General features: G+C 37.3%; 1 protein-coding gene across 4 annotated transcripts in view; it reads right to left on the bottom strand.

Annotated features, from left to right (window-relative positions):
• DNAH5 (dynein axonemal heavy chain 5) overlaps positions 1 to 13,561 on the bottom strand; it is a 134,812-nt gene that overhangs the window by 100,821 nt on the left and 20,430 nt on the right. For all 4 annotated transcript variants that reach the window (XM_071454132.1, XM_071454162.1, XM_071454142.1 and 1 more), the window contains exons 2-8: positions 9,693 to 9,827; positions 7,809 to 7,893; positions 3,740 to 3,903; positions 3,107 to 3,319; positions 2,416 to 2,553; positions 1,641 to 1,817; positions 760 to 873 (exon numbers count right to left, since the gene is read on the bottom strand). In XM_071454132.1, coding sequence (XP_071310233.1) covers positions 760 to 873; positions 1,641 to 1,817; positions 2,416 to 2,553; positions 3,107 to 3,319; positions 3,740 to 3,903; positions 7,809 to 7,893; positions 9,693 to 9,827 — 1,026 coding nt within the window. The remainder of the gene's footprint in view (positions 1 to 759; positions 874 to 1,640; positions 1,818 to 2,415; positions 2,554 to 3,106; positions 3,320 to 3,739; positions 3,904 to 7,808; positions 7,894 to 9,692; positions 9,828 to 13,561) is intronic.

The following is a 13,561-nucleotide window of genomic DNA, read 5'->3' as shown; positions in this document are numbered from 1 at the left end:
CAGTAAACGGAAACAAACATGGTTGCCCAGAGCACTCTTTGGAAACAATTTGGTTTTGGAAGAAGTTTCAGAGGAGAGAGAGGAAGCCAGGACAGGTCCAAGTTTTGAGTCTTCATGGCTACCAGTCATATTTCTTTGACTAGCAAGACCCATACACAGCCAGTTTCAAAACCAGTTTTAATAAAATCAATTATTTGCCACCTATTTTAGCAGATAACGGGACAAGAAGACTCCTCCAGTCCTGTACTTTAGGGTGGCTGGTTTTGTTTATTGCATGTTATGCTTGCACGATCCTACACATTCTCATTATATAGTATGAGAAGGTGATTTATAATTTTGTCTTAATGTTTACATAATCCTATTTATCTTTTCCCAACCCAAGAAGCTGAAAATTGCCCTATAAATGTTAGTCTAACCAGTAGTTGGCCACCAAAATAAATACAAAAGTTTGTCTTTATCATAGCATTAGGTTTACTTTTCTTTATTTTTAATCGTAAGGAATTCACTTTCTCCCATAGCACAGAATCAAGTCTGTTCATCATAACTAGAGCTTTACAGATATTATGGTGTGAAAATAACAAGTACTTTATTTTGTAGCCAGAAACTCCCATTAATCCGCTTTTACGACAACTGCACAAAATCTCAAACTGGAGTTGCATTTGTAAAATTTTTTGTTTCATTTCCAAACTCATCTTACAGAATATATTCATGTTGCTTGTCTCAATACATGTATGTTGAGAATTCAAAAGTTCTGCTTACAGGATCACTATTGTATAATGGGTCACAATATTTTTCCAGAGAATACAGATACTTCACATTATCTTTAGCTTCGTTTGCTGCGTCTGTGATGCGAATATCCAATGCTCGCCACTTCTAAGAACAGAAAGTTGAAAAAAAATAAAAGCATGCATTTGGGAAAAAATGTTTTGAGATCATTTTGGCTTGTCATTAGCTTCTAAATGCATTTGAAAGTACAGATCTTTTATTTCAGAATTATACTTGTTCACCCAAGAAGGGGTCCTTGTCTTGTTTCAATAACTTGGCTGTGATCAGACAGCTGGTTTGCACCACTCAGCTAAATAGTCAGTGGTAGTGTGCAGTCAAGTTGCTGTAAGATATATGAGTTATGGATGTATAATTATGGATTTGTTCCACATGTCATTTTGATGAGACAAGATTTTTTTTTTATTTACTTATTTTCTGTTGGTGATGGGACTTTAAATTTGTTATGTCAATGTAAGAAGTTATGATTCCACAAACAATTTTGACAGGCACTGTAACAACATAAAAATGAGGCTTAAAAATAGGGAGATTAATTTTTTTGTCATTAAATATCCAGTTCATTAATTCAATATTCTGATTTAATAATTAACTTTTCAAATATTAAATTATTTATTTCTCTTGAGCCATGTGGATGAAGTACATTATCAGCCTTTAGACTGAGGGGATTCCCAGTCTTTCTCAATAAATTGAACTAGATTTAAACTTTATCTACTCCGGCTAAGGAATAGAGAAGGAAAACAAAAGCCAGAAATGTTTCAATGTTTTCCCCACCAGCACTGTTATATACATTATCAAAATGAGCTAGGGTATAAAGAGCATTTCTAGTATTTATATCTCTCATAATTTAAATTAAAAACCTTCAGCAGTTTGGATTTAGCAGCAGTGAGTACTCCAAGCACTGCCTTCACATCTGGGCTCTTCAGCTGCTCCATAAGGTAGTGGAATTTTGACAATTTCTTTTTCCAATAATCAAGCTCTGCTCGTGGTCCAAGGTCATCTGCTTCTTTTCTCAACTGGTCATTTTCTGCAAGAACCTTTTATCATAAAGTAATGTGAGTGATGTTCATATTTTTTATCTGCAGAGGTAGCATGGATTGATTCTTCTTTTACAAGTGGTATTAACCTCGCCTGATAAATTACTTAACTTAGCCTCCACCTCATATAAGAAATTTGATTTTGCTTGGTCCTTTCATTTCCAACTTAAAGAGATTCTGTTGCTTCTGTTCCAAGAACGCTGTTACAGACAGTTACATTTTCTGCAAATCACCTGTGAAGCATGTTTCAAAGTACAAATGTGACCACTGAGAACAGGGTTCACTCAATTACTGTGTTCTTTTTGTTTTCATTAAATCCATGGGAACTACTAACTGTTTTGTAGTTTATTAACAGATAATTGTCAAAGACAGGGGACTAAGCTTCCCAAAGTGTGTATCCCATATTAACAAGCAGATGGAAAAAGCTCTCAGTAATATTTCCATTGAGAAGTAAAAGCACAAAAAATATACCAGTAGTACTTTAAAATAAAGAGAGTGAACTCATCCAAATTTATAGAAAGGCAGCTGTAACAACAACAGGATTAAACTCGTCTGCCAAGATGCAGAGGTTATATTTCACATTTGTCCCATGTATCACCTGTTCAATTTGTTTGGTCCATTCTCTCATGCAGACTTCTATTTTTTCAAGAGCCTCCATGCTGTCAGCAGCCATCAAGTAATCTGAAGGTCCTCTTAGAGTTTTAAGGTCATATGTTTCACATTTCTTCAGGCTGACCTAAAATAAAAGTTTAATAAAAATTAAATGCTGAATGTTCATGACAAATAATCTAGGAACTTTAAAGACTAACTCATTGCCCTCCTTGGGGTATCTCACTTGTTATATAGATAAATATATTTATTTATATTTATAAATAAAACTCGAGCCAGAAGTGGAAAATTCTAGAATCCAGAATCTGAAGAATTCACCAACCAGGCAGCTGTGCTCTCATGCCCTTTCCTTCACAAAATCTGAGTAGAAACTAACAGTTTGTCATACATTAATTATTCAACATTTAAGAGTGACCACAGCCATTGGGGAGTCAAGAAGTTAATAGCTCTAAAGAACTGGCCCCAGAATAAACAAGAACAGAAGCACCTACAGAACTATTGAAACTACAGATTGAAGCATAATGAGTTACTGATGACAATGAACAGAAGTGTTGGATTATCCTCCAATTTAACAAAAGCAAACTTTATGAGTAATCTACAGCAGCAGTTAATTCAAAAGGTCCAGAGCTAGAGACATTCTACGGCTAACTCACTTTCTATTTCCCACGTGAACATACTACCTTTTCCAACAGACTTTGTTGAGTTCCTGATAGGACACTAACAAATCCTTCAAGGGCACGAAGGAAGTCCTGCTTAATATTGGGAACTTGCTGAGGTTCAACCCAGCCACGGTCCATAGTCTGTAAGGCTGGAATGAATATTTCTGATATCAACTGCTCAACACTTTTTAATAAGCCATCTCGACCTATATCCATCATATTAAAATTTACTTCCTGTAAAAGAGACAATACAGGGGATCTTTCACCAGTAAAAACTTAGTTATATACATTTACATATGCACTCTTAAAAGTAAAATTTTTGTTTTTCAAATTAATTTGCTAGATTTTTTTGAAATTTCACACCTTAATATTTAGGTGTCGACTAATTACTCTGCCATTACAGATTGTCTTAAATTTTCTTCCTCTGTATCCTTTTTTTCATGTCAATGATATACATCAAGTTGCTGCCACAAGATATCTTTATTTCCATCCCACTCCCTTTTTGTCGTGGCTCATTTAACCCACCTGTGTGTCCTTTTACTCATTCCTCCATGTCAAGAGCTGTCAAATTGCCATTTGCCAAGAGCAAATACCCCATGATAAAAACAAATTTTAAACAAGATTATGTACAGAGATGAGCAGTCACTGACTTACTTGATAGATATTCTCAGTTGTGACTGGTTTAGAAAAACTAGATCTAATGAAGAAAATGCATACACCAGTTAAAGCAATGTCTTTTCCCTCTGTCACAAATACTTTCAGTTTCTTCTTCCTGGTCAAATGAGAGTTCATTCCTATTCCTGGAAGGCCAAAGTACTCTACAGATTCAAACAAAGAAACAATTAAGACCCATTGATCATTTATTCAAAGAAAAGTTTTCTACACAAACAGTTCAGTCATTATTTGTGCCTCACTGACTCCCAGTCTTCTAGAAGCATCCCACAGAACTATCCACAGAAAGTACGCAGCATTCAGAGTCTTCATGGCACAGTAAGAAATATTTCATCTAGTTTTGCCATTCTTGCATCAAAAGCCTTTCATTTCTACTCATTTATTTGTTTTTTCTATTCCTTCTAAATAATGGTTCAGGCTCAAGGTCCTTTTATAGGCTCTATCATGCAGCTGTAGATAATGCTCTCTTGCTTTAAAAAGAAAAATTAAAAATCAGAAAATGTAGTGATGCATTTTACCTTAGAGAAGCTATTTTCAACTGTCCTTCCCTAAAAATATGTAAACATAAGGGAAAAAAAAAAAGAAAGAAATAGGCTGCTTCTGAAAACAAGGAGAAAGAGGCCACCGCAGATTCTCTGGGGCAAAAGCAAACAAACAAAAAACAATAAGGGAGTTACAAGGGAGTTCCTCATCCTTTCTTCTTCCACCAACATGAATATACTGCTCCCATGTTCAGGCTGCTGGCAACACTTGTAAAGGGTCACTAAGAAGAAGCAGTGTCTTTGGGGGTAAAATATTTCTCATATGTTTTTGGTCACAATACCTCATGCTACCTTGTTACTAGCTTTTCAGCATTACCTCAGAGTAAACTTGCATGTGTACACCTCTCAGTGAGGCACTACTACAATAAGATGAAAAAGTAAGTTGTTGATACCAGCAGTTAAAGGACAACATCCAAAAAGTGATAGACCCCTCTGCCCATTTTTTTCTTTCGGGTACATGACCATCTGCACCAGGGATCTCTGTTTTGGATCAGGTGGCCACCATAAGTTCCCTCCCCATCCTTCTGTTCACATCATCTTTCTCCCTTTTTTCACCACAGCTCTGAGTAAGTCTCATTTTCATATACCTCAGAATTACAACAAGGGCTCTGTCCCAGCAAAACACCTGACTCTGTAAATTTTATTAATTTGATGTATTTCTTGCTAATGAACTTGGGCTGTATCTTTATACTGCAGTAATGTTTCAGTTTTGCATGGTTCTTGGTAGTGAGGGGTCCACAGAGGTCCTTCTGTGAGAAGCTGCTGGAAGCTTCCACCATGTCTGGCAGAGCCAATCCCTGATGGAGATGCTGCTGGCCAAGGCTGGGCCAGTTAGAGATGGTGGTAATACCTCTGTGATAACATATATGAGATGAAAAGCAAAACAAAGTTTGGGGCTCAGTTTTATATCCAGCCAGAGAAAAGGAGGTGATGAGAACATGGGGAGGTGCCCATGCTGGAGCAGTGGATGCTGAGAGGGGGGTGTGATCCAGAGAGAGGCCAGGTGGAGAGAGGGGTCCCTGCTTCCAGGCTGGAGCAGCCTGTCCTTGGAGGACTGCACCGTGCCAAAGTGTGACCCATATTGCAGCAGTTTTGGGAGGACTGCTGCTCATGAGATTGGAACCACATTGGAGAAGTTCACAGAGAACTGTCTCCCATGGGAGTGATCCCACAGTCTAACACGGGAAGGACTCCTCTCCCTGAGATGTGAAAGCAAATCTCAGGTGATGAACTGATGAAAATCCCCAGGCCCTCTCTCCCTGCCCTGTCAGTGGGAAGGAGGGAGGGGTTGGGGAAGAAAAGGTGTTTTTAAAGGCTTTTAAAGGGCTTATTTTACTTCTCATTATCCTGCTCTGATTTAGTTGGTAATAAATTCACTTTGTACCTTTACATCGAGCCTGTTTTGCCCTTGGAGTGTTTTCTCCCACTCCTTATCTTAATTCATGAAACCTTCAATAAATTCTTTCCTCTATCCAGTTGTAGCAGGGGAAGGTGAGTGAGCAGCTTTTGTGAGTGCCTGGCATCCGGCCAGGGTCAAAGTGCCACAAGTAATTACAGAGGCAAGACCAGCAAAAGTCATCAGAGTTTTCCCACAATCTGTGGGGGTGAAGTAGGTGGTATATCCTGCAGTCTCTTTAGAAAAGATGTACTCTTACTGAAAAGGGTGCTAGAAGTTTTTAAAATTCATGTCAATAGTGATCTTCAAAACACTGCAAGAAATCAAACTTTTAAATGACACCTTAGGACTCTGAAGTAGATCTTCCTGAACTCTGAGATAGTCTCCTGCTCTGCAGAAACACAAAATTCCATGTACACTCCCTTCATGGGATCATCTTCTGCCTTAACACAAATGTTGGTTGATCCACATCAGGGTCAGAAAACCAGCTTGTGTATGAGGTGGCATAGTAAGTGCCCTTCCCAAGAGGGTGCATGCAATGCCACAAAAATTCACTTAGCTTTAGCAGTTAGTAGCTACCACCACAACTGACATTTTTGCTTTGACAGCCTGTGAACCACAGTCCTAAACAATCAACACAGATAATTCTTTTACAAACTCTGCTCCACCTACAAAGGGAAAATGTACAGCATTTGTAATACTGCAGAATGTACAGCACTTGTAACACTGTCAGAAGTTTTACTGTCTGACAGTATTACAAGTGACTGCACTTACAGCTGTGGGCAAAGTCAGTCTCCAACCTGCTCACTTAATCCCCACTGTCTTCTCCATCACTACCTTTTGTTTCTTAACTTCTTTTTCCTCCCGTGCATGATGTTCTAGGGACTTTTTCATATTTACCCAATGCACTCCTTACTGTGAATTCATTTGAGTTTTGCTTATGTGGTTTTTTCTGCTGTTTTTCATATTGTCTATATTTAGCACCAAGCCCCAAAAGGCTACCAAAATCATACCATACTGTAGTGTGATCTGATTGGTTTGTTGGTGGGCATGGGCAACATTCATTAGATTCCCAGGCTTTGACCCTTGCCTCGCACTCTTTCATACTTTCACCACTTCATCCCAGGCATGTTAAAACTTGCTCCTCAGATTTCTAAGTTAGTGATTGGGTTTGTGTTCTCATTTAACTGTGTTCCTATGTGTATTGTGAAGCTTTTTTTTTAAAGTTGCTTATATAATATTAAATAGTCTTTTCATCCCTTTTAGATATATACAGATTTACTGAAGAAAATGGACACATATATATACTGAAAACGCATGAAATTTAAATCCATATTTGTACACTCATCTAGGTATATGTTTACCTATGTATAAACACATTTATACAGCTAAGCATAGATAATTTTACAGGGCTGTTCATGTAGATCCAAGGTAGTCAAGCGGTGTGAGCTTCCACCAGCCAGTCACAGGCTCTGATAGGTCACAGAGCACCTGGCTGGTCCCAACAGCAGCGCACTGGAGGCTCTGGGAGAGGAGACATGGGCAAAAGGAGGATGTCCTTGTCACAGGGGTCCTGAGCTACCTCCAGGGTAAGGGAGAAGGAGGTTTCCCCCAGAAGCATGGAATATGGGGGCACTCGGTAAAGGGGTATGTGCAGAAGGGATTTCTGGGGTAACACCCCTCCTACTCATAATGTGGGCCTCATGAAGATCCATTTGTCATGTAACAGGACCACCTAGATGGATGGTCATGTGCCAAGAAATGTGGATGGCTTCTAGGGCCAGCATGATTGAAGGGGAGAGGAATGGCATCTGTCACGGTTCACCTTGTGTGAAAGTCACCTTTTAATTATCAAAAACAAATTGCCACAGGCAAGAGCTGCTGAGCTCACAAGGAAGTACTTTCCTGCTTCATAGCAGCAACATGCAGAAGTGCACTAATGAGCTTTGGTAATTTATCAATTGTCATTTCATGAGCAAGGATCAATGCCTTGGTGTGACCAAACCTGTCTTGCTTTAAGTCCCAGTTTATAAGAACTTGACTATTTTCTTTTTCCTTGAACATCTGCTCAGCACAACTGTAAAATGTTGCAGGAGAATATAAGTTGCTTTACCTGTATCCATTACTTCCACATCTTGGTAGTAGAACATCAGATGACGCAGACCTCCAGGGGCCAGGAACTTGTTCATGCGCTCTATCTGTTTGAAATCATGTTGAGATAATATGTCATTGATTTGATTCATATCACAGCAACAGGGGAAGCCTTTGCCTATTTACATATTTATAAGCATCAAGAAAATTTAACAGTTCTTCATCAATTCAAGGCTGCCATCAAGCATCACTGAAGCATGTACTGGTAGTGCAGTCCACAAATCTCATGTATAGGCCATACAGGCTGGGGAAGAAACTGAGTTGCTTTATGATAATATGCTGATCCATGTCTCAGCATTTGAAAGTCTGGCCTCATCCACTGTCTTTCTAGATCTGAGTCATTCTTCCATGTAGTTCCTAACTACATAGCTATCTTTAGCAGAAAAGGCTCCTTCAAGTTCATCTTCAGAAACATTAGGTGGTACCATTTGTGCTTTCTAGTGTAGAAAAAAGGCTAGATGATCACCAGAAGCCGGAAGAAAGCCACAATTATCCCTCTTCCATTAATAACAAGCCTCAGTTACACCAAGATAATGAGCTGCTATTCCAGAAAATCTTGGCTGAGCCCTCCAAGATGAGGTCAAAACAACTATTACACTTCTCTCTTTCCAAGTGTAGAAATTGCCAATATTTTCCTCATCTGACAGCTATTCTCAGGCACTATGGTTTGCCAGGAAACCCATTTAGAGATAGAATGCACAAAGGCTGAAACAAATTCTGCTTTTTAATGTGCATGACAGTGCTCTGCACTACTCATATGCTATCTCATGAATTCATAGAAATGTTGGAAGAGACCTCTGGGAGGTCTTGAGGCCAGCTGCCTGTGTCACCAACAGCTCCAATCATCTAGCACTTTTTCTAGGCTGAGTCTCAAAAACCCCAAGGACAGAAATTCCACAACTGACTTGAAGTAACCTATTCCCATGCTGCATTATCCTCCTAGTGAAGAAGGGTCTCTTGGTGGCCATTTTGCAAGATGTGGCTTTATCTTTGGAGTTATCTTCTGCACCCAGTGAGAATAGTTCAGTTCTGTCATCTTTACAAATAGTCTTCAAGCAGCTGCAGGCTACTATTTGACTGCCACTCAACCTCTTCTCCCTCATCTCATACTTCATGTGCCCTGTGTCCCTCTCTTTCCTACTGGTCTTCTACTGGACTTTCTTCAGTTTCTCAACAATACTAGCACTGAAATGGAATGCCTAAATTGAAGGCATGCAGATGGAAAGAATACAAGAGAAAACAAACCACAAAAAACCCAAACCACAGCCATGTTTACTTTAGTGTCAGGAAGTAAAATATCTACTTCCATCTACCTAGCTTGTTTAAAAAGTGATATTTTTCAGTGTCTCAATATATGAGTTTGTATTAGCCCTCATGCAGTCACAGATCACATAAGCCATTCTATTTTTTCAAGTAGCTTCTACCTATTTTAATTTGCTGATGTAGATTGCAATACAGTCTTATAAATGCTGGCAGCCTTATGGAAACAACAACATGCAACCTGCTGTGGACAGGACTCTTGAACCTCTCTGTGCTGTATACTCAAGGACTGGGAGACTTCACACTGTGGTTTCACTATGAAATACAGTCACAAGTTTTAGCATATGAACTATAACCACTGGAAAGGAGAAATTCTAATCAACTTAAAAATCAATATTGTTACAATAGGTCCTGGAATTAAGGACACTTTTGTTCAAATTAATTAAAAATGCTGAAAAATATTTTTTCAAGGAGAAGATTTGAGTGACCTCAGGTGTGAAGTCTGAAAACTGTCTCACCAAGAATTTAATGGTAATATTAGTTCCAAAGTATACTAAGAGCTTCATTTTCAAATTCATCAGATTACCTGGTTTCCATCAAGAATAGCATCTTCTACTTCTGCTTTGTCCAGATTGACACAAGTGGCAACAATATCCAGTAAGTAATCATGTCTGCCATCCAGACCAGCACGCTTAGCCTCCCTCTCATCCTTGAGATTTTGCTGTTATTAAATACAAAGTGGACAAAGAAAAATTCACAATCTAATCTAAAGACAAAAATAAAGAAAGCTTTAAAATTTCTTTTTAAAAGTAAAGGCTATTACATTCAATCCACACTTGTGATTTATGTTTCTATGGCACTCAAGTGAAAATTTTAGAAGCAATGTTTGTTACAATTTTACAGTTTGTTTCCAGTGTTCCATTTTCAGGTTTATCACAACATTTCTATCACAAATAAAGCTAATTTGTTGAAAGGCTTTGTAGGGAAAAAAAGGTATTTTATATGTACAGCTCCATTATTCTGCATGTTACCTTCAACACCCTAAGTCCTTTGTCTCAGCTTTTCAGTCTAGTCACGTATGACCATCAAGTCAAGACAGGATTCTGACTGATCTTTGTTACTTGTGGAAGATATTGTAAGCACTTTCTAATAAAGACAGATGCTTCTGGAGGAAGCTAGGGTTTTATACATTATCTCTTTAATATAATGAGAAGTAAAACAAACCACAAGCCTCAAGGTACACAAGTGTTTACAAATGTGCTTAACTATAGCTATTATACCATTCTTCAAGCAGTAAGCCTACTCTTCTAATTAAATTGAAATCCCATATGTAACACACCTCATTACATTATAGACAAAATAGCCTTCTGGAATAGTTACTGGTATTATTGTGCTTGTGGGTTACAAGATTCAATATAATTTCATTTTCAAAAGAAATTTAGAATGATGTTTCATTGGAGGTAAATTCAATTCTTATTTCCCTGGTGATTAGGAGAAAACTAGTAACTTTATAAAGTATGCATAAGTGATTTATCCACAAGCTTTTGCAGAGCCAAAAAGACCTGCATAATATACTTTATACCCTTATGTAAATATCTTTCCTACTTTCTGAAGGAATTTTCAAATACCTGGAAAACTTGTAACTACTACCATGCCTTCATAAATGCTGAATGCATCTGAAATATTTTTCCATATAAAAGGCAAACTTAAAAATCCTATTCTTTACACAGATATGTCTGAAGAACACAGTAGCATATTAATTTATACATGTACTTTGTGCTATTTTACCCCCTCATACCCTAACATAGCCTTCAGTTTCCTGAAAGTGAAGTGTCATCACAGGATTGGGTTTTCCTAAATGCTTTTAAACATGAGCAGAAATTTTCCTCCTCATTAGACGTGCAAAAAGCAACCATTTTTTCTGAATCGGCTCCATTCACACTAGATAACAATAGAATACTCAAAACTACTGTTCCAGTAACTTGAACACAACAGATAGGGCATCTTTAAAATAATAATAATAATAATAATACAAACCAATACTTTATCAATTAGTTTCTATTTAATACAGAAAGAGGCCTTTTGTTCTACCTAAACTACAGAGAGACTACTTTTGTACTCTGCTTGCATTTCCAATATAGAGCTCCAGATCTATTACTATACAGGACTACATCTTACACTGGTTTTTAAGTCATCAGCTCCACCTATACAGATGCTCTTGACATGTTCATAGTTTCCATTTCTTCTACAAGTTGCTATTTCTATATGCTGAAATCATGATCACCTTCTTCTCAAACTGAGCAATCATGCCCCAACATTTGTTTCTGGTTTTTAAATTTTCTTAATTGCTGTGTCTCAAGCCCTATAACAAATATACCAGCTAGTGTGCATAGCTGTTCATACAGCACTGGGCAATATTTGTTGTCTAAGTCCAGCAACAAGAATATTCATTAAGATATCACTGAACTTTAAAAGTCTAATTAACTTAAATTACTTAATGAACCATGCCTAGAGAAACAGGAAACTATTAACTAAATGGTAAAGCTATAGTTTTATGAATAATAATACAATATGAAGATAAATACAAGACTCTGACATGTATTTATCACAGGTCACTACTAGAAGGCATTTGTTTTGATATGTAGGATATTTCTATTTCTATGCAATTTCCACACCTTTTTCCTGAGAGTTGCTACAATGCAATGCAAGAACACTCAACACAATTCAAGCTGTTATGCTTCTATATTTTGATGACTTATTTCTACAGACTTCCTTCCCAAATGAAGTGTTGCTTAATGACAAACTTGCACATTAGTTGTTGCAGTCATTAGAAGAGACTTCTGCCTCCCTTTTAGGAATAGATCGTACATAGAAAAGTAGAGGAAACCTAACTTCAGTGCTTTCAATAGAAACTCACTAGTTTATGTATTTAAAACACTAAGAGGCTATCCTGGAAACTGTCTGCCCAGTCTATCTTCTGAGCTTCCATTTGCATACTATTAAAAGAATAAATTTTTAAGATATTCTTTATTTAGGATTAGGAATCTCAGAAAACTAATTAGAAGAAAATGCTGAGCTTTCTACCTCTCATTCTTCCATTTCCCCTTTAGCTACCCTCACATCTCACTTCAAATCAGCATTGTAGCCATGGCCTAAGAGTTTTTGTAGTTTTAAATCCTGCAGTATTCACTACAGAAGTACATAGGCCTGAAGAGAATCTATACCAAAAAATATTACCTAAGAATAGGCAGCTCTATATAATTCAGAATTTTATAGAACACTGAAAGTCTAAGATTTGAAGATGGAAGAATACTGAAACACACAGAGGATCATTTATGTAGGTAAAAGAGAAATTGCTGTTACATGCAGTAACACCAACATGCAAATCCCGAAAAGTATCAGCAGCGACTCTGATCATCATGTCCCATGATGAAGGAGAATGCAGTATTTACAAGAGATAAATACTGTCTCCCTTAGATATCTGGAAATATTGTCCAAGTTTTTTATGGTACAGCTTCATCTCAGTTTTTCATGTAAAGAACAACACAGGTAACACAGCCAAGTTTAGTTTTGGGTTTCTTTTACCACTTTTGGTTATGAAGGTAAGAAAGGTTATATGATATAGTCCCATAACAGATGAAGATCCAAAGCTAAACTCATTAACTGAAAAGTCCTTTTCTGATGATTAGTCCAGTTACACATCTTTTCCTGAAGCAAGAAAAGGGACAGATTCCTAAATCTATCTTTCATATACCTAAACCCATAAACCTCTCACCATCAGTCTGAAGAAATTATTTGAGATTAAGTTAAATTATCAAAAAGTTTTTTCTAGCTGCTAAAAAAGTATATATATTTAAGCAGTGAGTACTAAAAGAGCATAAGTCAGAGATTCAAGGGGTTAATTTTTTGAAATGAGAGGCTTAGAAACCAGCCATTGACTGTTGCCAGCTTCTCCATTACAGACTGTGGCTGCTGATGCAGACACCCTGAATAGAGTTACCAAGAATGTTGTTTAGTATGCAAGTCATATGCACACAAGATAAAACTTGTTCTGAACACTCTTTATCCAGCAAATAATGCATTTTGTTGTCAGAATACTGTGCATCACTGAATTTAGACATGCTGAAATCAAAGTCTTAAGGATGAGTAAGACTTTACAGGGAAGTTCAATAGTGAAAGAGTCAAGAAGTAACAATGTTTTATTGTTAATTTACTGACTTATCCAAAATTTATTTAACCAGCATGGAATTCCTTTGTCTCTCCTTTAACTTGCTAAGATGTTTTATATTACATAAGCCTTGGCCATGAATTTCCCTTCAAAAGTAAACTGCACCCCATTTCACATATTTTCAAGCACCCTGATTTTCAATTTTCAAGTTTCAATCTTTTTTTTTCCTCTTTCCAAAAAAATACACACCCTAAAGAATTAGGGCAGTTCCCTTATCTAACTCTTAA

This window comes from Agelaius tricolor, unplaced genomic scaffold (assembly GCF_023055355.1).
Source record: "Agelaius tricolor isolate 1412-34295 unplaced genomic scaffold, bAgeTri1.0.p SCAF_2, whole genome shotgun sequence".
In the NCBI taxonomy this organism is placed as follows: domain Eukaryota; kingdom Metazoa; phylum Chordata; class Aves; order Passeriformes; family Icteridae; genus Agelaius; species Agelaius tricolor.
Note: the sequence above shows the minus strand (reverse complement) of the source record. Positions and strands in the feature narration are given on the sequence as shown.